Raw genomic sequence first — 24653 nt, 5'->3', positions numbered from 1 at the left:
TAAAGGTGAACAAACTTGCTTCAAGCTTGGCAAATAATAGTATGAAAACAACAAAAAAAATGTTGTTATTGTTGGCTACACCCTATCTTCATGCCTCGTCATACAGAACATACCTGATGTGAAGACAGGACAAAAAGTTTGAGGCATGAGCGACAGGGTGTGTGGATGTGGGCGGGTACAGGTTTGGGTGGAATTTAGGTGTCACACATTCCCCGACAAGAGAGAACTCAGTGTCTCAATTCAGGCATCACCCGAGCGAGCAACACATCTGTGATCCGGGCAGGTAAGCCACTTTGTTCCTGTGCTGTATTTGGGTTTTACTGGGTGATTCAACTGATTTAAAACTGTGCATCTCTGATTATTATAGGCACTGTCTGCATTGTGATAAAGATCTACAGTTAACACTTCTTTACACCTCTTGTGCTGTCACAGCCTTTACGAGCAACAACATGAGTGAATCAGCAGAGGCTTTGGCGGCTAACCTCACAAGCCGAAGAAATGTCATCATCGAGATCACCAACCTCACTAATAACTACTGCCTGATTGACCCCAAGTAAGTGCAAAATTTAAATGAGAAGACCCAACAGTGGAGGGCTGTAAGAAATAACTTGTGCAGCTTAACTAAATCTTTATCCAAATAAGTGTACCTTTCTATTATTAAATCTTTGCTCTTACTTTTAATCTTTTTTGTGTTTTTGCCTTTTTTTTTTTTAAACAAAAGGGTTTTCCTGGACAATGGCAACTGCCACAGCCCGCCCCAACCCACCGTGCGACCACTGAAAACCGAGGTGTGCAACTTCAGCAAAACCAGCGCCAAAGCATCCGGTGCAGTGGGTGTTCTGACCTACGACCTGTTTGAGAGGCAAAGCAACTCTGCTAAAGAGACAGTAGCGATAATGTTCTCTGTGCCCTACGACTATAACATGTACAAGAACTGGTTCGCCGTGGGGATCTATGCCAAGGGCAAAGAGTGCGACGAGAGCCTGTTCAAAGAGATGTATTACAACAAAGAGCAGAAGGGTTTCATTCGAGAGGAGGCCCATGGCTCCGGGCTCACGTTTGAGGGCAGGCAGCTGGACATCAAGGCCACCATGTCCCCGATGGGCAGGGCCATTATGAAGGTGGAGCTGTGGGACAAGCTCTTCACCCCACAAATGACACAAAGCCATTACTGAGCTGTTATGCAGATTCATCTTTGCCAACATAATCCTGCCTGACACACCGATGTGTAGTGTTGATATGTTTAAACCTTTGAACACTAGTGCTTTTGTGCCATCTGTTCACTGAATAAATCCTTAACAAGTCTGATATGACAAAACATGTGTCTTAGTGATCCTTACAAAAAATAAGCGTCTTGGTAAAGCTTCAGAACAAGTTAATGTTTGTCTGAACTTGTATTTGTTCTTGATATGAACCACTGATATAATTTTTACTTATTTTCTACTTGTTCAGACTCCACAACCAGTGCCTTATGCAAATTATTGCGATAGAAAATAGATTTTAGTGAGGTTTCTGTTTTGTATATAAATCAAAAGAAAGATTATTGACATTATTTAGTGAATCATAAGATAAAATACATGCTGATATACAATAAATTACAAGATAATGAGGTCCGGTGTTTCTCGGAGGCAACAACATATCTGAAAAGCTGAAACTTGATGGTAAAATCCCTCCAGCTGCAGAGTTCAGGCAACAGAGGCTGGCCGTCACTCAGCAGCTACATATATTGCACAAGGACACCATCTAGTGGTCAAAAGTATTTGGTGCATGTACGGCTGAAAATCTGCAGCTGATTGATTTTCAAACAATGACAGTAAATTAACAAAAAGAGAACCATTATATCTATATTTTTACAAGGTCAGTTTTTAGACTAACATGATCAATTCTACTCTTAAATCAATTGATTCTTTATATGTGGAGATATATAGATCACTTTTCTGTATGTGGCTGAGTTTTTACTAAGCTGAGTAAAAACTGTGTGACTTTGACAAAAGAGACCACGTTTTCCATTCGATCTCCTATCAACAGTCAGTGTTTGTTTGCAATGTGTTTCCACAAAAGAAATTCAGAAAAGAAAGTTTTGTTAGTCAGTTGTAAATTAAATTCACCAAAATGATCAAGACATTAGCTGAGTCTTTTGCTTTTTTTTTTTTTTTTTTTACCACTTGAGTACCGCCTTTTTTTTAAGTTTCTTTTGAGGAAACACATTGCTGTCCTTTTTTTTGAAGGCAGAGCATCCAATAGAAGGTCAGTACATGAGAAGTGCACCTGTTTCCTCTTTTGAAGTCAATGTTGGTCTCTTTAAACCATAACCACAATCTTTCCCATTCCTAAAGGGGACGTATCATGCATATTTCCAGGTCTATATTTTTATTCTGGGGCTCTACTGGAATATCTTTGCCTGATTTACAATTCAGCCTGCGTTCAGAGCAGGCTGAAGCCCAGGCTTTGACTTTCAGGGAGCATTTCTATATATATTCACCTCAAGTCTTTAACCATGTTTAATATCTGACATTATAACAGTATATAAATGACAGAAAATCACAAAAGCATGATATGTCCCCTTTAAGGCAAAGCATCCAACAGAAGTTCAGTGCAGAAGTGCACCTGTTTCCTCTTATGAAGTTAATGTTGGTTTCTATTAACCATGACCACAATCTTTTTCAATATTAACCAAGTAGTTACTGTGCCTAAGTCATACCAGACCTTCACCTCACTTATCATATGGATATCTTTTGTAATGGTAATTTTTAATAGTTTTGTAAGGCACTGACGAGCAACGTCGTCCTTTCGATAGAGGCCTCAGATCAGAAAATCTATCAGCCTATCAGTCATTTTGGAGGGCAATTACAAATTATGTATTTTGTCATTTAAATTTGGAGGACTTACTGAAAAGGTTTGTACTTTTACTTAGTCTGAATCAAATGAAATCAGCATCAACATAACTGAATAACTTTAGCAAAGCATCTGTGCAGGATCAGTCCGATCCAGAGCATTGCTCATAAAAAACACTGACAACAGTGCTGAACCTGTCCTTCAGATACATCTCAAGTGTTGCCAGTGGCATTTGTCTTACATCATATCCCCTGAACTGTTTCTTTGCCGTCTGGTTAATAGGCACAATCTCCTCAGTGCTGGTGCGGTCATTGCGGCCGATCGCTGCATATGTGGGGAAGGCATCCTTCAGTTCCTCTGGAAGACTGTTGTTGTACTTTGGGCAGCAGTAAGCTGACCAAAGGTACTCAGGCACAGCGACACGATTTCTGAGCCAGCGATCGTCTTTCTGGTAAGGGATGATGCCGGTCACTACATGAGCCTCTCCGAGACAGTAGTCCCCCAAGGTTTTGTTGACATTCCACTCCAGGACTTCCCAGGGCCCGCTATTAGAGCCTTTCTTCTGAGGAACCACATTTGTGAGGGTGAAGGTGGAGTAGCGGTCCTCACGGGTGTTGTGGTGAAGGCTGGGGTTCAAGTGGCCGCGACCGTAGGTGGAGTTAATGTAGTCTGGCTCCACTGCCTGGCTGTCCACCACGTTCTGGTCCAGAGGGCCCGGAGGGAAGGGGATCATGTTGCCATCAGCTCCTGGGTACGCTAACTGTTCATTGGAGGGTGGAAGAAAACATTAATGTAGTTTTAAAGTTGATATCATGTCTTACAGACTTTATGCTTCATTATTTAATCAGAGGAAGAATAAATTAAACTGCTTAAGAGTCTTTCATGCCAACACACACTTGCACTTAACATAAAGTACAGCATTAGATGAAAACTCAGCAGATCACCAAAATCATTTATACATTGTTTGGCAACCATAAATGTCTGTACAAAGCTTTTTGCTGATCCATCTGGAAGATGTTGAGCTATTTCACTGGATAAGAGATAACTTTGGCTTGAGGAAAAGTCTGGAGATCACCAAAACCTTAAGCATTCATTGTCTACGCTCTATGAATATCTGTTCTAACTCTAAGGGGGACTTATAACATTTCCAGGTCTATATTCATATTCTGGTGCTCTACTGGAACATCTTTGCATGATTAACAGTTAAAAACTCCTTATTTATCTTAGACTGACTCTTTATGAACCTCAGTCCAGCATTTGTCAGAAACAGGCTGTTTTAGCTCCCGTCTCTTTAAGGCCCCCTCTGTTCTGATTGGTTAGCTTCAGGAAGCTGCTTCACGGTCGACTTCCGGCCGCTCAGGAGGCCATGTATGAACAAACCATGAAGCAAACAGTAGCAGTAGGGTTTCACTACTTTTTTTTGTTCTTCTCGAATACATCCACACAAGTTTGAGCTGGAATCCGATACGAAATATGAGAGTGGACAATTCGAACAACCCATGGAAAAACCTTAACAACAACCTTAGGGATAAAGGCTACAGAACGGATGGCCATTTGTTGTTATGTGTGAGGTAGAGCAAACAAACAAAGCATTTAGAGCAGGTTGAAGCCCTGGCTGATATCTGACATCATAACAGTATATAAATAACAGAAAACCAGCACAAGAAAACCACTAGTTGTTGAAATATATCAGTCTGGATGCAGCTAGCATAGCATGAAACTTCAACCCTCTAGTAAATTTAAACTAGGCACCAAAGAAGTGAAATTTACTTTTATTTTTTTCCACATGTACTTATTTATTCAACTGATTAACTGCCAGTAATATCATTCTGGTGGGACAAATACCAAATCAATCTATTTTATTGTAATTTAATGAATGAATTTTTTGGTAAAAATCATCCACGCTGAGTGTAAAAAGCAGTCTTCAAAATCATGTTTAATGTGTGATGTGAAACCCCTGTATTCCCAAGAACAAGCCCTATCCAACACTTTTGGGATGAACTGGAACACCGTTATATTTTAGAGGGAGATGTTTAACAATCATATATCGGTGTAAAATTTCAGTGTCTTCATGCGTTTGGCCGTGTAGTGTGACAGACTGCTGGCTAAATGTGAAAGCATGTTTTGCACTATGTAGAGCTGACACATCATGAATACACAGGACAGTTCTTCTATACTGGGGCTCATTTCCTCATTTTCTTGTTATTTACTGAGAACACCACAGCTGTGCCTATCACAGTGTCAAGTGTTTCAGTTAAGTTAAGAAAAAGTGAGAAAGCCAATGTGCAGTTAAAACCACATTTGAATAAACCAGCAAGTTAAACTCAACCTCTAAATAGAAAGAGAAATCAGACCTCTCGCCATTCAACTAACACTCATTTTATATGATGCTGAGTTTGCCATCACTTTATATAAAATCATGCTTCAAATTTATCAATCAGACTACACCATATTTTAAAATATCCTTACCTGTGGTTCAAACTTCCAAGATGCTGTGGGCCTCTTTCCTGTCGGTACACCGTACATATAGGCTGAGAACCAAGGAGAGCGGCGGGGTCGACTGTACAATGTGGCGAAGCGGTACTGGTTGTAATAACGCTGGCAGATCGGAGTCCCTGCCAAACCTTTAGGAGGCCAAGACTTGTAGAAGAACTGCAAGCATGAAGTGAAATCTCCAACATCAGCTGCACAAGGACACCATCCTGCAGTAAACACCAAGAGAGCCACAGCATAGAAAACTGACATTTTGATAAGCGACTATAACAGTTAAATCCAGCAGTCAAGTGAGTGTGAGTTAATTTAGAGCTGTTCCCTTTTCATTAACACATGACTTTTGTGTGAAAGTGGAAGCAGTTTCAACATTAGTTTCAGCGGCGTGTCACATTACAGGAAACAAATACACTGAATTTGCTTACTGTTGCCTTTCAGCGCAGTTCACTTCAAACCTGACAATGTGACTTTCGAGAAACTACTTAAACTCATTGTTCCTCTTACACAGAGCTGCAGTGATTAGTCAGTTGTGAGAAAATTAATTGCCACTATTTTGATAATTAATTATTGGTTTAAATCATTTTTCAAGCAAAAATTTCAAACATTTGATGGTTCCAGCCTCTCAAAAATGAAGATTCAGTGTTTTTCTTTGCCATATTTGACAGATAATTGAATATTTTAACATTTTAGACTGTTAGTCAGACAAAATAAGCAAACTGAGTACATCACCACGGACTCTGAGAAACTGTGTCACTATTTTTTAACATTTCATAGACTAAACAATTAATCAACTAATTGAGAAAATAATTGAGAAAAACCTTCCTCCTTATGTATTTCAAAACACTCAGGCATTTTGCAACTAGCTTTCTTGGTCTGGTGTGACAAGTTATGGTGTTAGCAAAGTTTTTATATAGTTATTGCTGTCTAGATAACATTACAGAATCAGTTCAGTGACTTTATGGCACTTTATGGTATTATCCATAGACTGTAATAAAGATGGTGTGAAGCCCAGAGTTGCAGCTTATGGTCGGTGTCCACTTTTCCATTTGGAGCCAGGATCTTCCAAATAAGGAGTGCGGGATGTTGCCTTTCATAGGCATAGAAAATGAAAATATAGAAAATATAGAAAATAACAGAGGCCACAGGACCACTTTGCCACTTTCGATGATTGAAGGCAGCTAGGCCCATTTTTATTGTGAGAAATGTGGAAAATGCTGAGACAGTGTTATTTCTAAGCCGGGTGCAATTGATACATGTTAGAGAAGTTTGAGACACCATTGTTCCTGAGATAAATCATACTTGGATTATTACAAGGTTAAACGAGGTGGAGTCTAGAAAATAAGCTCCACATTAGGAAGGGTTGTGAAAAGTATATGATATGATGATGATGATGATGATGATGATGATGATGGTTACTGCTTTACTTCAGTCTAGCGCTCTGGTCCGTGTCGTTTCCAGCAGCTTTTCCAGTTTTCAGTGAGAAAGCTTAGATAAACCCACTGTGCACTGCCTGCCCAGCACCAAACAGCAGACAGGCAAAGCAGCGAGCTGGTGAAGAAACCATGTAACCACAAACACGACTCCAAAATTAATGCTTATATTGCTCTTTGTCTGCTGGATGTGTAAATAGGAAACAGTTTGCTAACATGTTCACCATAACAATTTTATATGGTGAAAATATGTCAATGCTGTGTTTACAGCCTCTTGTGTTGCCCCCAAGTGACAGAAACAAGGAACAAATGTAAATTTAAACTTCATATGAGTGAAAATCTGAAGCTTTTTCTTGTCTTGTACAACATTTCTTTAATGGTCTTAACATGAAAATATAAAGTACTCTCTTCATGGAAAAAAATTTTGTCTAGAAAACCTCATGGAGTGAGTCACAGCAGGCCACATTTTCTTACTCTTTATAATGACAGAGAAAAGTAAAACTATTTTAGGAAAATATTATGTTACTGCAGTATGTGTGTGTGTGTGCATGTCCCTGTGCTTTCCTGTCTATATGCAGCACAGAGACAGAGGGTGGGCTTTGTGGGAAAATTGTTTTCCTTCTTCTCCTCCCCTCACACTCACATACATCTGAAGTCCGTTTGCTATCCCCTATTCCACTCTCCCTCCCCCACTTTTTTCCTTATGTAACACGGTAATCGGGTTTGGAGTTTGAGTTCTTTTGCCTGCAGACACTGGACTTCACATGTCCAGAGAGAGCTCAAAGTATATTTCTCCAGTGTTTCAGGGATTTAAGGTGAGTAAAACACTTTTCCTTTTCCTACAATACATAAACCAACTCTGTTAGACTGCATTACTGAAAAGATGAGGCTGTTTTTCTGGGGCAAACTTGTGCAGGACTTTAAATAACTCATTGTAATTCTAGCAAGTGGCTCATTTGCAGGAAAGACTGCATGGTGTTCTCAACAATAAACATGCAGAAAGGAAAGTAGACACTCGAGGGCATGCTCTTCTGTATGTTATGAATGGAAACTCTGCTGTGTTTTAGCTTGTTAGCCCTGCTCAATGCAGCTGGTGAGATTAGAGACCATAGTAACACCAGGCTTTGGTAAGTACATGCATTCCTCTGGACTGTGATTTGTTAAAGCAACACTTCAGGGTTTGTTTTAGGACAGGCACTCTGGGTATTCATCTGTAAATCCTAAACACAGGTCTGGAATTTGCAAATGAGGGAAATGAGGTTTTAGAAGAAGAAGAAGCAGAATGGGACAAACTCGTTCTTTTTAAAATTGAAGAACTTCTCATTGAAGTGTTTCTTCATTACATCAAATGATCAAATGTGTTTTTGAAACCTATTGCAATGGTCATGCTGGAAAAGTCCACACAGGCCTGTAGCCAAGAGTTTAGAAATAGAGGTCATGACTCAAAGTCCTTCCATTGCACCATCACCCCATGGCCATGCATGAAAAGGGCTGTAAAATTTCAAAAAACATTTGGATTTTTCTTACAGTTTATTTATTCTTTCTGTTGTATCTCATGTGCCTGAAGTTTGTGGGCGAGTCGTGCACTTGATTAACCTTTCATAGCTCTGATTGTTGGACAATTGTTTTCTCACATAGTAGTTTATTTCCTAAGTGATGTGTTTCTAAAGCTTCATTTATACTCCCGAGTGGACACGTACACGGACAGCTGCGGACAACACAGTAGTTGTTCTGTTTATACCACCTTCTGGGGTCCGCTTGGATGATGCTTTCCACATATGCACAGTAGATCGCTGTCTACAGGAAGACAGCATTGTGACCATGCGGACTGGTGTGGACAGGTCCGCATGGACACAACAAATTGCAGGTACGTGGATGTCCGCACACAGCCTATGCGTACACCCTCTGATGACATCACATGGACCCTGGCGGACCCTCGCGGACGTGGAAACCATCATTTCAGCTAAAGTGTTTTTCCTATTCAAATGTGACTTGCTCCTTAAAGTTCTATTGTTGAGATTGAGAAGCTGTTGACAATCAACTTTCATCCCTTTAGTTTGAAGTACTTTTATGCAGTTGACTGTGAATCAAAATGGGCCTCCTGTGCATCAGAGAACATTTGTATCAAAGGGGAACTCCACTGATTTTACACATCAAAGTGTGTTTGCAGGTGTTGGGGAGTACCACTGCATATGTGTAAAAAAAGTATAAAATCTTTTGTGTCTCCAGAGGGAGCTGCTGTGTGAAATCTGATTAATTGCCTGAAGTGATGTCACTTGAGTGAGCTTTGGTTGGAGCTGAAGACTACAAGTTTGACAATGAAAAAAATCTGGGGGTATGGAGTTAGAAAGAAGTGAGGTTACCAGACCTCTGTAGCCCGCTCCTCATCTCTGCTGGAGGCTAACAGCTCCAGGCTACATTAGCTGCTACTAGCCTAACACACACAAATCCATTCAGTCAAGTAATCAAGTCAAGTTGTATCGAAGATAAAGTAGGTATCAGGTTTTGAAAAGCAATTAAAAAAGGATAAAGAATTAAAAACACAATATCTAGGGTTCTGCTGCATCAATTTTGATAATTAAAAAAAAAAAACTGTCCAGTGTGAGTCTGGCAATGCTAAATCAGTGGAATATCCTATTAAGAAGAACCTTTCTCAACTTCCCTGTACTGTTCCTTTCTTGGTCTCTTTGTCCATCCTCCTCTGTTGCTGAGGTTTCTTCCACTTTTTCCCCATTAAAGGGTTTTTTGGGGGTAGTTTTTTCTTATTTGAATCAAGAATCTAAACATAATGGGTGTCATATGCTGTACAGACTGTAAAGCCCTATGAGGCAAATTTGTGATTTGTGATATGAGGCTATATGAATAAAATTGACTTGACTATAGTGCTAGCATACTTTTTGAGCATCACTTTGCAATTAATTGCATCTTGTCGCATCTCCAATGTTTGAGTCCTTATGTGTAACCCCCCAAATTCCCCAACAAATATTGGACATGACTTCAGTGTCCTCATACCTACAGCCTTAGGTCTATGTCAATATTTGTTAGGGCAGGTTGCGATCCCTATTGGGTTGAATAACTTTGAGATAATAGAGATAATTAACGTCAAACATGAAAATTGACATGTAATGTTCTTTCCTCAGATTTTATCCATGGGGAGCATCCCAGGAGTTTCTCTTCTGCTTCTGGTGGTGAGTTTGTCCCTCATGGCAAATCTCAGCGTCCAGGGTGGAAAGATCCTGGTGTTTCCAGTGGATGGCAGCCACTGGGTCAACATGAACCTGCTGATCCAGAGCCTCCATACCAGGGGTCACGAGGTCACTGTGGTCCGCACAGCCACTAGCTGGTACATCAAAGAAAATTCACCACATTACCGCTCCATCACTGTCACCCTACCAGAGGCCATCGACATAGAGGAGCAGGACTTCTTTGTAACTTTCCTGGTGAAGATGCTAGCGATCCAGAAACAGGGGGCATCTTTTGTGGGCTTTGTGCAATTCTACTGGGAAATGCTTGGTGCACTATCAAAAATTCACCAACAAGCCAGCCTGTTGGGGGTAGAAATATTTGAGAACAAGACTCTGATGCAGAGTCTTCATGATTCTCAGTTTGACATGGTTCTTTTGGACCCTGGATTGCCTGTGGGGGTTCTGGTGGCCCACAAACTTAACCTACCAACTGTTTTTAACGTGAGATGGGTCACCAGCGGAGAAGGCCATTTTGTGGTAGCTCCATCTCCACCATCCTATGTTCCAACCGATGGATATGCTGTGTCCGATAAAATGACCTTTTGGCAAAGGGTCAAGAACTTATTCCACTATCTCATGAACACGTTCATTGATAAGTTTATTGTTTGCTGTCACTATGATAGACTGGTAGACAGGTACTTTGGTCCAGATGTGAACTTTTATCACCTCCTACAAGGAGCAGACATCTGGCTGATGAGGGTGGACTTTGTTTTTGAATTCCCCAGGCCCACCATGCCAAACATTGTCTACATTGGTGGATTTCAGTGTAAGCCTTCTGAGCCTTTATCATCAGAGCTGGAGGAGTTTGTCCAAAGTTCAGGAGAGCATGGGTGCATCCTGATGTCTCTGGGTACGCTAGTGGAAGGCCTACCTATAGAAATTACTTCGGAAATCGCAGCTGCCTTTGCCCAAATTCCTCAAAAGGTCATATGGAGGCATGCAGGTGAGCGCCCCAACAATTTGGGCAACAACACACTACTGTTGAAGTGGATACCCCAGAATGATCTCTTGGGTCACCCAAAGATCAAAGCCTTTGTAGCTCATGGTGGCACTAATGGGATCTATGAGTCAATTTACCATGGAGTGCCAATAATCGGCATTCCCCTTCTGTTTGACCAGTTTGAGAACGTTTTAAGATTGGAAATACGGGGAGCTGCTAAAGTGCTGGATGCAACAAAACTCACCCGCCAGAACTTTCTGGAAGCAATACAAGAAGTTCTTCACAACCCATCCTACAGAGCTAACATGGAGCATCTTTCTGCTCTCCATCGGGATAAGCCAATGCATCCTCTGGACACTGCCCTCTACTGGATTGAGTATGTTATAAGGCACAGAGGAGCTTCACATTTATGCACTGAGTCTTATAAGATGCCGTGGTACACCTATCATTCTGTGGATGTTATATGCTTTTTGTTAGCAGTCATGTTGATGCTGACAGCCATTGTAGTGGGATCAATACGGTTTGTGTGCTTTCGACTGTGCAGGAGGAGAAAAACCAAGCAGGAATAGTTACTGTCTCCTCAAATGAGATTAGTGCTCATTAAAATGTCATCTTAAAAGAAAAGGCAGGTGATATTCTTATGTATATTATTTCTGATTGTCAACAAATCCCATGACAAGAACAAAAAATCTTTGATCTTGCTTACAAGTATTGTGTGTGTATTCAAAGCCTGATATATTTTATTCCTCTGTGCCATAGACACTCATTGCTGTCCAAAAACTATTAAAAACGCGTCAATGAGCCACACTGCTGCACTGGGTGACATTCATTACTGTGAACACACACACTGTGGTTTAATTTGATTCAATCCCACATTGCCTACAGTCAGAAATACTCACTAGAGCACCAAATGTGTATTAATCCATGACGAATAGAAGTCCCCAACAAATGCACAATTTCCTCCTGTTTGAGTAAAATTTGCCAAAAACTACAGTGCCCAGATGTTTTAGGAAATTACTGAGCCTCTTAAAAAAATGAAACTATAAGCCTGGGGCTGAGTGCCACAGACAGGGTGGAGTAGTCAGAGAGTACTGACAGATGGACTAAAGACATTGTTGTTTTTGGTCTTTTATGGGATTTGTTGACAGTAGGAAAAATATAGAATAACACTAGCCTTACAGCTAATGCATCCTGACACACATACACACAAAGAAAAATGTGACTAAGCTCAAGATGCTCAATATTTTCAGTAGACAAAATGTGAAAATTTTGGGAGCTTCTCAATATCAGAATCTTGAAGGTGCAAATAAATCCAAACTTTTAGCATACACCAAATGGAAAAAAATATAGGTGGATACTCTAATTTCTGTGTCCATAGTTATTTCCAACACTGAGCCTATTTTTAGTTGCACTGGCTGTTAAAAAATATTTGAATGCTAATTATGGTGTGCATCTGGTTTGAGAATACACCTTCTGATGCTACCTGAGCACATCTTCAGTGATGAACTCCGGGTCATAGGGTATTTCAGATCTGTAATCATCAGACACCCTCGCCAGGGCGACCCAGCTCCACGGATCCACAGCCACCGCAAGGCCTTCTCAACAGCCTCCAGAATGTTCTTGGTGGATCTTCTGCACTGCAGTCCTTTTACTTCAAGGAGTTTGAGAGTTTGCTGTAATGAATGGCCAGCAAAGCCCTGGCGCCCTACAACTGGCTCACAGCGGGCTCTCCAGCCATTGCTCCAGTACTCTGTAACAAGATCTGCATATTTAGCCCTTTTGCACTCGTTGACTTCTTCAAACTGGTCTTCCCAGAGGACAGCAAGTTCCAACAGGACCACTTGTTTTGTAGAGTTCGATGTGAACACCATGTCTGGGCAGAGCGGTGTGGTTGCAATGTCTTCTGGGAACTCTAGCTGCCTTCCTAGGTCGACTTGGAGCTGCCAGTCCCATACAATGGCAAGAGGAAATTCTCTGAAATGGATCTGAAATTTAACAATGTGCCTTATTTCATTTACATTTATATTTTTGTAATATTAAGATTAACATTTCAACCATTCAATGAATATGTTTTTTTTTAAATGTATAAGTAATGTAAATAAATCGATAATAAATTCACAAATATCTTTATTTCCTGCAATAGAGCAATGAAATGTAGTACTCTGAAGAGCTAATAATGTTTTATTCTGAAAGATAATATGTCATTTCAATACATGGCAGTAACTGATAACATCATATATATTCCCAGTGGTGGACAGTAACTAAATACATTTACTCAAGCACATTACAGTTTTGAGGTACTTGTTCTTTACAAGTACCTCTTCATTTTATGCTACTTTATACTTCCACTCCACTACATTTATTTGACAGCTTTAGCTCAGATGGTTTCATTTCAATAAATGTTCAAGAGATCCAATATTTCACCAAAAATCAAAGATTAGAGAAAAATTCCAAAAACTGAAAACAGATTTTTGTATCATTTGTGTTTCCTCTCCCATTAATCATCTCACAACCCCTCAGATTTATCTGCTGACCCTTTGGAGGGGCCTGACCCCTAGGTTGGGAACCACTGGACTAAACAAGCTAACTGTATATAAAGTAGTTGAAACTAGCTCCACCTCCAGCAGCTACAACAGTAACATGCTGCTCTAACACTGATTCTTCAGTATTAATAATCTAATGATGTCATATATAATAATATATCAGTCAGAGGGACCAAACCACTACTTTTGCTGCAATACTTTAACTACATCAAGCTCATAATACTTATGTACTTTTACTCCAGTAGGATTTTTTATGCAGGACTTTTAATTGTAATGGAGTATTTTTACATTGCTCTATTGGTACTTTTACTTGAGTGGGAGATCTGAAAACATCTTCAACCACTGTATATTCCTGTAATTTCCTACAGTATATATAAAAATGTAAAATTTGTCAGCATATTTACATCATGAAATGAGAACTAAAAATGTTCTTGGATAGTCTAAACATTCTTTTCACAGATCCATCTATAAGGAATCTTACAGGAACCATCCATCCAGGACTTGAGTGTGTTTTCACTTGTATCAATGTGTCCGCAGTCTTCTCCCAGAGGGTCATCCATCTTCCAGTCATCAGGCTCACTAACCATTCCTGGTCTGCTCAGCCAGTATCTGGAGAGAGAGTTGAAGCAGCTGTGTTATATAATCTTCACATTGTCTTGTAAGACACAGTTTGTTCTTTGGTTGAACTGTTTTATGTATGGTGTGAAGCAGAATACTATGTGCTTACTTTCATATAACTTTTCAAAAAATTACACATTAATAACATTTATTTTCTTATGAGAAGTTGGGTGAATTAAAACACAATAATTCTTAAAACTGTAGTACATTAATTAAACAGTTACTGTGGGTTGGTGAGCGTACATGCTGTCTTGGTTTTACAACAGCGTCCTATAAAAGATTTTACATCCACTACAGTCTTCTCCTAATTGAATTAATTAATTAAGTGTCAAAAATTGCATGCCCACTAGTTTTCTACTCAATTATCTTCTACTTTGTTTATTTTGAGTTTGTCTTATTAGTTTACTTATTATCTTAAACTTGAATTAACTTTTTATTTTGGCCACTTGGGGGCAGCAGAAACAAGTTGTGAACACAACATTGACACATCATCACCTTAGCATAAATAAATAATAAGCAAGAAATAAGCAAACAGTTGCTTATTTCCACATCCAGCAGTTATGGAGGAACCTTATCATTCATTTGGAGTCATGTTTCTGTCCACCTGGTGAATGTAAGTCCAATATTCACTCTCTTTTAGCTCTGTTTTTGCTCTCTATCAGCTCCTGAGTGAAATATCTGGCTCTTTAGCTGCTAAATGCTCCACTATGTTCACCAGCTAGTCTACAGATAATTGTGTCTGTTTGCCGTTTGATGCTGAGCAGGTAGTGTACAGTGGCTTTTTAGAGATTTTTCTGTGAAAACAGCTGCCTGCTGTGGCCGAAAACGTCGCTATGAGAGCACTGAGAGTGAACCAAAACAGTAAAGTTGCAGCCGGACAGATAAACAAAGAGCTGAAACTCACTATAAAGCTCCGTAAAGCTGAGAGGAGCTGCAGAGTCGCTGATAATTCTCTGTAGCTTCATCACTATGAGCCACAACCAACATATTACACACTGACAGATCAAGCATAGTTATTATAAAAAATATCTATTATAGCCACTTTAGGTTCAGGTGACTTGACTTTTCAAGTAATTTGTAATTTATCTTTATGAATTTACTAAACTATCTTAGAAATGCAAATCATTTATATTTCTAAATCCAAACCACTCTTAATCCTTATAAATTTTTAGAGTACTTTGGAAATATAACTCATTTTCAAAGAAATAACATGAAAATAAGCTGCTTAATATATTGACATATCTAGCTAGTTATCCCCTCTATTAGTTACCACTCAAAACTGCTAAGAGAAATTCCCTTAGTGGTGGCAACAAAACCTTGTATTGTCAAGCTTGGTTGCCAACTAAGTTGTCAAGTCAAGTCAATTTTATTTATATAGCACCTAGTCACAACAGTTATCTCAGAGCACTTTTCACATAGAGCAGATCTAGACTGTACTCTTTGTTTTACAGAGACTTACATTCCCCCTCGAGCAGCAAGAAAAAAAACTCCCCTTTAATGGGAAGAAACCTTGAGCTTGTTGAATATTGTTAAAGAAGCCAGTAAAATAATTGGCACACCACTGCTTTCTTTAGTAGATATCTATGACAGACAAGTTTTACAGAAGGCACAGTTGATCTTGGCTGCAGCTCTGACCGTCCACCCTTCGTTCTTCTCCCTTCTGGGCGGAGATACAGGTACTCATGGGTAAAAAGCAAAAAGCAGCTGTGCTAAGCAGCACTTTATTTATTTATTTATCTTTTGATGGTCTGCTGTAACTGTCGTGATTAATGTCCTATGTCCTCTTGTATGTTGTGATTGTGTTTTTATCTTCTACTGCAAATCAAATTTCCCCTCGAGGGACAATAAAGATCTGAACTTAACTGAGCAGAACTGGGCTCCAGGTGGGAGAGAGAGAAGGAGGGGGAGAGGGCAGAGAGAGACACAGAAGCACAGCAACAACAACAATAATAAAAACAATACTAATAATAGAAATTACATACATTACATTTTTCATTTAGCAGACGCTTTTATCCAAACGACGTACATATGAGACTGATACAACACAAGCAAGGATCTAGTCAGTAAGTGCCATAAAGCTTAAGTTTGGGCCTGATAGGACGTAGATGCCAACAGGCAGTGCAACGAGGCAATGATTAGAGTGCATAGCGTGCATAGAAGTATGTTTGTTTTTTTTTCTCTCCCTGCAGTTCATCAAGTGCAGAGGTGTTTCATGGTGTTTTCTTAAAGATTTAGAGGGACTCTGCAGATTGAACAGAGTTTGGTAACTCATTCCACCACACAGAGGAACTCCAGAGGAGAAGAGTCTAGCTAGTGACTTAGGGCCCTGTTGTGGTGGTGGTACCAGGCGTCTTGCATCGGCAGAACGTAGTGGGCGGGAGGGAGCGTAGACCTGAATGAGAGAGTTCAGGTAGGCAGGAGCTGTTTTAGTTGCTATTTTGTAAGCAAGTGTCAGGGTTTTGAATTTGATGCGGGCAGCAACTGGAAGCCAGTGGAGGGATATCAACAGCGGGGTGACATGTGCTGTTTTGGGCTGATTGAAGACCAGATGCGCTGCTGCGTTCTGGATCATCTGCAGAGGTTTAAGTGTACATGCAGGGAGGCCTGCCAGTAAGGAGTTGCAGTAGTCGATGCGTGATATAACGAAAGCCTGTACCAGGAGTTGTGCTGCTTGCTCAGACAGGTAGGGTCTGATCTTCCTGATGTTGTACAGGGTGAATCGACATGATCGAGCGACTGAGGCCACGTGAACCTTAAAGGTTAGTTGGTCATCAATCATGACACTTGTGGGCATGAGGTGGGTTGATTCAAGCTGGATGCTGATGCTGAAACATTACTAATAATATAGTGACAACAGTGAGTCAAATCAAATCAACCTGATAAGCATTTTTTCCAGATGTCAACCACTATCACAGTGCTCCTGTGCTGTGACTTACTGTACATCTAAAGTGACTGTGCTGCCGTCCACCCAGCGCCATTCACCCTCCTTCTCCGCATCTGTCATACCGATCCACAGCCTGCCGTCCTGCTCCACCGCCTGGCTCGTATCAAAAATAAACGTCTAAAAAGACAAAGAGAGATTATTTCCAATAAGAATTTTGAAACTTTGTGCTGCAGTCGTCACATTTTTCTCCTCTTTTAGTGTCCCACCTGTTCTGGCTCACTGTTAATAACGAGCAGGTCACCTCCGTGTGTCTGGCACCAGGCTCTGCTGGAGCTCCAGGAGAGCAGGCGAGAGGAGAAGTAGTAGCATTTAGTCTGAAATAGTCTCCAGCTGTCGGGACATTTTTTGCAAATCCGCTCTATGGAAAAATGATTAAAAATGAGAAATTATTCTTTATTTTTCAGTCATCATGTTACTGCAATAAGTTCAATTTACACTTCAGCAGCTTCAAGTTTGAAAAATTCATCTTATCCAACACTGACTGTCATATATATTCTTCATATTGTTCAAGCTCTTTATTGAGGCTTTATGATGTTTACACTGAGTGAAATATTCAAATCTAAGGCATTTTTATGGCTGCATCATGCATTCATCAAATGGAAATATTCTAGATGTTCTGTGCATGTGACATGTTCCTTCATCACCTTCAACACACTGCTGTGGGAAATACTCACTTGAGCACCAAAAGTATATTAATCCACAGCTGAAAATAGTCCCTAAAAATGCATTATGTCCTTGTGTTTGATTAATATTTGCTAAAATCTATAGTACACAGCTGTTTTAAGAAATTACTGAGTAATTTATCTTCAGTAGGACCCAATAAGTTTGGGACTGACAGCCGCAGACAGGATAGGGAAGTCTGAAAGTATTGAAAGATGGACTGTTGGGATTAGTTCACCAGGAAAAAAAAAACAAAAAAACAACGATGCCAATGTTATCTTTTTTTTTTATCTTACCTTGTAAAAATGACCCTGTAAAGCACTTTGAACTACATTTTTAAAAAATAAAATTGAACTTGAAATCTACAAATCTGCAGAATCCCTCCATTCATTCATTGCCTTGATCTAACAATGAAGTTGTTCTTTATACTACTATAAGTGTTTCTGGAGTTTTTACCTCATCAAAGCTACTTTTAAGACTGAAAATAAACTGCTGCTGTACCTTCCGTCTTCTGATTAACCACCGGACAGTACAGGTCTAAAGACCGGTACGCCTCGTTCACTGAATGCATATCTGCCACCATCTGGTCCATCTCCTTTCTCCTGTTTCTCTGCCGCTCTGCTGCCTCCTGCCTCTCTGCTACCAGCATCACGCTCAGGTTCTGCTTCTCTTCTTGCAGCTCTCTCACTGCCTCCTGCAGCTGCATGTTGTGTTTTGACTCCTTCTCGCAGTCGTCTCTCAGAAACGCCCCCACTTTCTCACTCAGATTTTGGATTTCTCTTTGAAACCTGTCGTTGATCTCCAGAAGTTCTTGATTCCTTTCCTTCACTTGAAACAGCTCGTCCGTCAGAAGGCTGCTCATCTCAGAGAGTCGCTGTTTCTCCTCCTGTAGCTGAGTGCTAGAGCTGAGCAGATGTTTGATGGTTTGAGACATGTTGAGCTTCTTTTCCTCCACCTCAGATGTGTACTGAACCAGCTGGTCACGCTCTTGTGTGAGTTGTAAGTTTGTAGACGTTAGATTCACAATTTGCTCCATCTGCCGGTTGTTTTCCAAACTCAAAGCAAGATTCATGGACATGAGTTCAGCTGAAGTCCTGTTGAGGAGTTCGGTCTGTTCTTGCAGCCAGACGCTGCGCTTGTTTAAGATTTCATTGTCTCCTTTCAGCTCATTGTTTGCTTTAGAGAGAGTGAGGTAGCTGTCACTGATGTTCTGGTTGTCAAACAGGAGGCTTTTCCACTCTGGTTTGCTTTCTGACTCGTTATCTGAAAGATAAAGATTAACAATCGTTACTTTTGTTAGATAAAAAGACAACACAACATTCTTCTTAAGCTAATTTCAGCACAGATTATTGGTTATAAAGGGACCTTCAGGAATAGTTCGACATTTTATAGGAGTGATATGAGAAGATCGAGGTTGGTGTGGTTAGCTTAGCTTAGCTTAGCATAAAAACTGGAGACAGTTTTCTGGCTCTTTAGCTGCTAAATGCTCCACTATGTTCACCAGCTAGTCTACAGCTAACTGTGTCTGTTTGCTGTTTAAGGTAGTGTTTAAAAGCGTTAACACATCCAAATCAGTTAGATTGTTCCTTTTATTTAGTTTTCTCTGTCAAACTAACTATCGTAACAACTTGTAGGACATTTTCTTAAACCTTTTTTTGTTTGAAACTACAATAACTCATGACATTATGTAGTTATTTTGGGGTTTTTTTTGTAATCTATGGTGGTTGGAAGTTGTTAAGGAATTGGCGATATGACCCACATTAATGTTTATTGTGTATCTGTATATAGTTCTGTAAATGTATGTATGGTTTTGTATTTGGGGATTTAATGTTGGAAGTGCAAAGGAAAAGGGAACAATCTAAGTCTTTTTGGTTGAGCACAATGTTTTTTTTTACTTCCTGTTTTATTTTTTAACCATTTACCTTAAACTTTTTGAAGAGATTTTTCTTTTTTTTTGTGGTAACTAATTTGAGAGTGGACTCCACTTTGAGTTACCCATCCATACTTACACAAGATAGAAAGCGCTACACAGGTCACAAGCAGCAACAAACAGAGTGTTGAGAGTCCGACCACTGGACAAAGACAATGACAGGTCACTTTCTTTCTCGTACTGAGGAAATCTGAAGCTGAAACAAACAAATAACAAACAGATGTATTCATATTACTTTTAGTAGTAGTAGATGTTGTACATTTCACATGGATACGGATTATTAACAGATGTTCTTGCTGAAAACTGTTTATTCTACAGATAAATTTAAATTTTCAGTTCCTCTGAGATATAAAGTTAATTCAAGATTTATTATGTCCAGTAGATTATTTATCCAAAGTGACATACAGATATCAGGAGTAATTCAGGATTTAGCTTTAAATCCTACATCTTATATTTTCTTGCTGTAAGATTACATGATAACTTATTTCCAATGCACATCAGGTATTTTCTAATTCCAAGTCTCATTTTTCTAAATTATTATTCTTTATTCTTATTCTTTATTATTTCTGCTGAAGCGCATTCACCAAAGAAAAAGATTTTATCTCCTAATTATGACTGAATATCTCATAACTATGGGATCCGGATCTCATAATTAAGAGTTAACAGTTGTTACACCATATCTTATGACCCATCAGATTGTGTGACCTGATCAGTAACTTCAGTCATTACAAACATTTCTATCATACTTAATCTCATGCTTTATTTTGAGAACTTTTACCAAATGGTACCACCGTTTTTAGAGAGGGTCACACATTTTGATAGCTTGGATGCATTTCAGATGCGTGACTTTGTATCAGTGAAGCATCCCGTATCCTACTGTTAGCTGCTCCAAGATAGAAAGTTATTTATTTCTTTGGTTAATGCAGTTAAAGGGGACGTATCATGCACATTTTTAGCTCCTGTTTCTTTAAGACCTTCCTCTCGATGAGCCCACTCTGTTCTGATTGGACAGCTTCAGGAAGCTTCCTCAGGCTCTGGAAGAACTTGGAGGAACTTTGACCATGTTTAAAATAGATATCCGACATTATAACAGTATATAAATGACAGAAAATCACAGAAAGCATATTATGTCTCCTTTAAAGTTAAAATTTTTCTACCTCGCTGGCTGATTTTTTTCTCACTTGAAAATAAGACTTTAGGACTTGATAAGGTCAAAATAACTTGATAATATTGAGAGTTTATGTAAAGTACTGTGCAAAAGTTTTAGGCACTTTAGATGTTTAAATTCTTGTCCATCATGAAATGCCATCAGAGAGGCGTCTGATCACTTCTGAATTTATTCTGCAGCGTGACATCGACCCCAAACATACAGCCAGAGTCATAAAGAACTATTTGCAGTGACAAGAAGAGCAAGGAGTCCTGCAACAGATGGTATGCCCCCCCCCCACATCAACGAGTCTGTCCGGGATTACATGAAGATAGAACCAATTGAGACACCTAAATCCACAGAAGAACAGAAACTTCTTCTCCAAGATGCTCGGAACAACCGACCTGCCAAGAACCTTGAAATATTGTGCACAAGCGAACCGAGGAGAACTGGTGTGATCACACCAAATACTGATTTGATTTAGTTATAAGTGATAAATAAAAACTATATATAGCATTATTTTTGAAACCGTCCTCACTTTAATTTTGGTGCCTAAAACTTTTGCACAGTACTGTATGCCCAAGTAAGGATGAATCTATTTGTTGCATTACTCACATATTTCCTGCTCCTGCTTGATTGAAGTCATTGAGATTGTTCCTGATGTTGGGTTATTGATCCACGGCAGCCACTGATGCCCAACCATTTTACCTGCACAGAATCAGAACCTTCAGAGAGGGACAACAACAGGAGAAAAAAAAGCTTCCTAATGTCAGGGACGAGAGAAACAAAGAATTAAAATAAGGATGCATTGTGTCTGATGTATGTTTGGACCTCAGGTGTAGTGATTTTCTTTGTCAGGTTTATTCAGAAACCTTAAATACCCCCACTCATTCTAAATCAGCCCACACATCCTGAGACAGATTGTGTGTCTGAACATCAAACACAGACAGAATACAGAAAGAAACACACATTATAAAGGCTTATTTTTTTAAAACTGACATTTTTCTGTGGTTTTCCTGTTATGCATCATCAAAGACATTAATCTCTCAAGCAACAGTGGCAATATCACAATGTAAAAAAAAAACAAACTCTGTTACAAGTCAAAGCCATGCATTTAAAATCATGCTTAAGAATTGTCAGCTAAATTTTAATTAAAAGTATTAAAAGCAGATGGAAGCACATGTTTTTCCAGAAAATCAGCCCCTGTGACTGATATAATGAAATACTGATGAATGAATGTATAAGCAGCATTTTACTGTTAGTGTTACTGCACATATAACCATAAAATGATCACACTTACCTCAGTTAATGTCTCTCAGTCAGTTGTGTTGTCTGTAAAGATAAACGGGAGCTCAAACTATCTGTAAAACCTCTGTTTCTGGTTTGATAGAAGAAGCAGCAGGACTGTTGTGAAGATTCTGGTTGAAACTCATTTATAGCATCCTCACCTCCTGTTGTTTAACTTCAAATAACACAGAGGAGAAACTCTAATGACCACTTGTGTTTGATGTTACCTTATCTCTCACGTAACAATAGTCACTGAGGGTTCGACTGTGTGTGTGTGTCATTGTTTGGCTTTTAAACAACAAGCTGGATTTCTTACTTACTTTCCTGACTTGTTGGATGCTCCTATGTGGCACATTTAACCTAGTAAAGAGCAGTAAAACCCTGAACACCGTTCTATTAGCTTGACATTTAATTCAATAATAATTTAACTTAAAATTTAAATTCCCAAAGTTCTTTATTTTTGTTCAGCTGTTACACTTTTTTGTTTATAGAGCGTGTCCCAGGTTAAATTTGACCCGTCGTAATTCAAAAATCAGCACTCAAAAATGTTATTTCATTCTTTACATTCAATAAAATTCTTTGAAATCATGATGGCTGTTATGTTCTCCTGTTTGATGTAACATAAGATCATAATATAGTGTGATTGTGAGTGTTTTTTTTTCTCCTTACCTAAAGAATACACTCTCTGCTCTCTGAAAGCCTAATTAAGGATTAATCACCCATTTATTAATGATTGAAGAGGTTTTTATGGATAAAAAAATATATATTTGTGGTGCAGAAATTTGATATAGAGACTAATTATAAGGGGATACCATGAAAGGTCAGAATATGAACAGTGTGTAAGAGTTAAAAGTTTCAACAACTAGTTGAACAGAAGGAGAAAAAGTCTGTTATTGTTCACATAAAGAGCAATAATTTCCTTTTCCCTCTTTGCGCCAGCAGGTGGCAATATTTCCCTTTGCACAATGCAGTTTGCTGCTTGTTTAAAGTGGCACATATCCTAAGTGGCCAAAAGTATGTGGACAGAGGTGTCGTCATACAGGAGCCTACTTTTGTGAACTTTTGGTCTGGGGTAGTGGTCGACCGATATGGGTTTTTCAATGACCGATGCTGATATTTAGTGAACAGCCAGTTTTTTAAAACTTTGTGGCAACAGTTTGCCCTGTACGCAAAGCCAGCTCCATAAAGAAATGGTTTTCCCACTCCAACTTGACTGGTTTTCACAGAACCCTGACCTCAACCCCATCCAACACCTTTGGGATGAACTGTGAGTCCGACCTCATCAACCAACATCAGTGTTGGACCTCAATAATGCTCTCATGGCTGAATGGGAGCAAACCTCTGCAACCAGGTTCCAACATCTGCTGTAAAGTCTTCCCAGAAGAGTAGAAGCAGCAGGAATAAAATGTTCAAAAATCACATTTATGTGTAATGTTTGATCGTCCACAAAACACTTTACTTATGTTTGTTGCCATCTATTGTATGAATATATCAAGAAGCTAAATGGGCCTTTTACAGTATCCCCTTATAATTAGTCGATATGAAATTTCTGAACCACAAATCTATTTTTTTATCCATAAATACTGCATCAATCATAAATAAATATGTGATTAAGTGATTATCAGAGAGCAGAGAGTGTATTCTTCAGGTTTTACCCTATATTTTTGAACTTTTGAACCTGAAACATTCGCTATATACAGTATAAAAATGTGTATCAGCTGCACAAAAATAAAGAAAAAGTTTAAACATTTTTGTATATACTGATTCACTATGGAAAACATCAGAGATTTTAAGTTAAAAGAAAGTTGTTAAGGGTGTTTTTACTGGTCTCAAATGAAAATATGGGTCAAATTTGACCTGATCAGTATGTAAGGATTAAAAAAAAACCAACCCAAATGTGCAGGCGGTGTTCACAAGAAGTTCCTAAAATTGTGAATGTTTACTACATCTAATTGTATGACTCAACATTTTTTGATACATTAAAAGTTCCAAAAAATGCTCCTATCAGCAGGTTATCTAGTGACAACAGTAGAGATAAGAGAAACAATGCTCTTTCTCTGCAGGGAGAATCATTCCCGGGAAGTTGCACAGAGCTCGCACTAAACAAACATACTGTCACTGATATCTGTGTGAAAGGAAATGCAGACCATCATTGTTTTAACGGCCGTAATCTCCTCCACAGTCTAACAGCACATAGTTTTTTTTTAACAGTTTGTAAAACACAATTCTCCACATGAGAGGCCAAAGAAGAGTTTTTGAGTCTTACAACAGAGTAAAAAAATAAAATGAAATGTAAAAAATAAATAAAGTAAAAATGGTGGATGTCTATAACCCTTGTCAATGAACAAATTGGTGTATCTATAGAGAGTCTGTTTGTATCCTGTTTCTATAATCAAGTATAATCAAATGTGACTAAAGACAAAGTGGGAAACTAGAAGTGAAGATGGTGGACACTTGGACACTTTTTACTGCTGGTAGTAACTTAGAGTCTATTAGTAATTAGTAGTAATAATCAGTCCTGGAAAATTAATTGTGCACTTGTGACAAATAGAAGAGTATTTGCATTGAGATGGATGCAGATGTC

General features: G+C 39.1%; 3 protein-coding genes across 3 annotated transcripts; 2 read left to right on the top strand and 1 right to left on the bottom strand.

Moving 5' to 3' along the window:
- Nucleotides 1-227: 227 nt before the first annotated feature.
- LOC137172600 (DELTA-actitoxin-Afr1a-like) lies at nt 228-1175 on the top strand. The gene is made up of 3 exons (XM_067577106.1): nt 228-283; nt 433-553; nt 722-1175. The coding sequence occupies exons 2-3, from the start codon at nt 450-452 to the stop codon at nt 1173-1175; spliced, it is 558 nt and encodes a 185-aa protein (XP_067433207.1). The 5' UTR covers nt 228-283; nt 433-449.
- A 960-nt stretch (nt 1176-2135) lies between these two features.
- On the bottom strand, nt 2136-5653 carry LOC137172160 (endonuclease domain-containing 1 protein-like). The gene is made up of 2 exons (XM_067576449.1): nt 5305-5653; nt 2136-3595 (listed from the first exon to the last, which is right to left on the bottom strand). Exons 1-2 carry the CDS (start codon nt 5578-5580, stop codon nt 2978-2980), a joined length of 894 nt encoding a protein of 297 aa, XP_067432550.1. The 5' UTR covers nt 5581-5653; the 3' UTR covers nt 2136-2977.
- Nucleotides 5654-7353: 1700 nt separating this feature from the next.
- Nucleotides 7354-14223, top strand: LOC137172151 (UDP-glucuronosyltransferase 1A5-like). Its single transcript, XM_067576438.1, has 2 exons — nt 7354-7570; nt 9896-14223. The coding sequence occupies exons 1-2, from the start codon at nt 7520-7522 to the stop codon at nt 11507-11509; spliced, it is 1665 nt and encodes a 554-aa protein (XP_067432539.1). The 5' UTR covers nt 7354-7519; the 3' UTR covers nt 11510-14223.
- The last annotated feature ends 10430 nt before the right edge of the window (nt 14224-24653 follow it).

The sequence above is a fragment of the Thunnus thynnus genome, chromosome 20 (genome assembly GCF_963924715.1).
Source record: "Thunnus thynnus chromosome 20, fThuThy2.1, whole genome shotgun sequence".
Lineage (NCBI taxonomy): Eukaryota > Metazoa > Chordata > Actinopteri > Scombriformes > Scombridae > Thunnus > Thunnus thynnus.
This window is presented reverse-complemented; position numbering and strand designations above follow the sequence as displayed.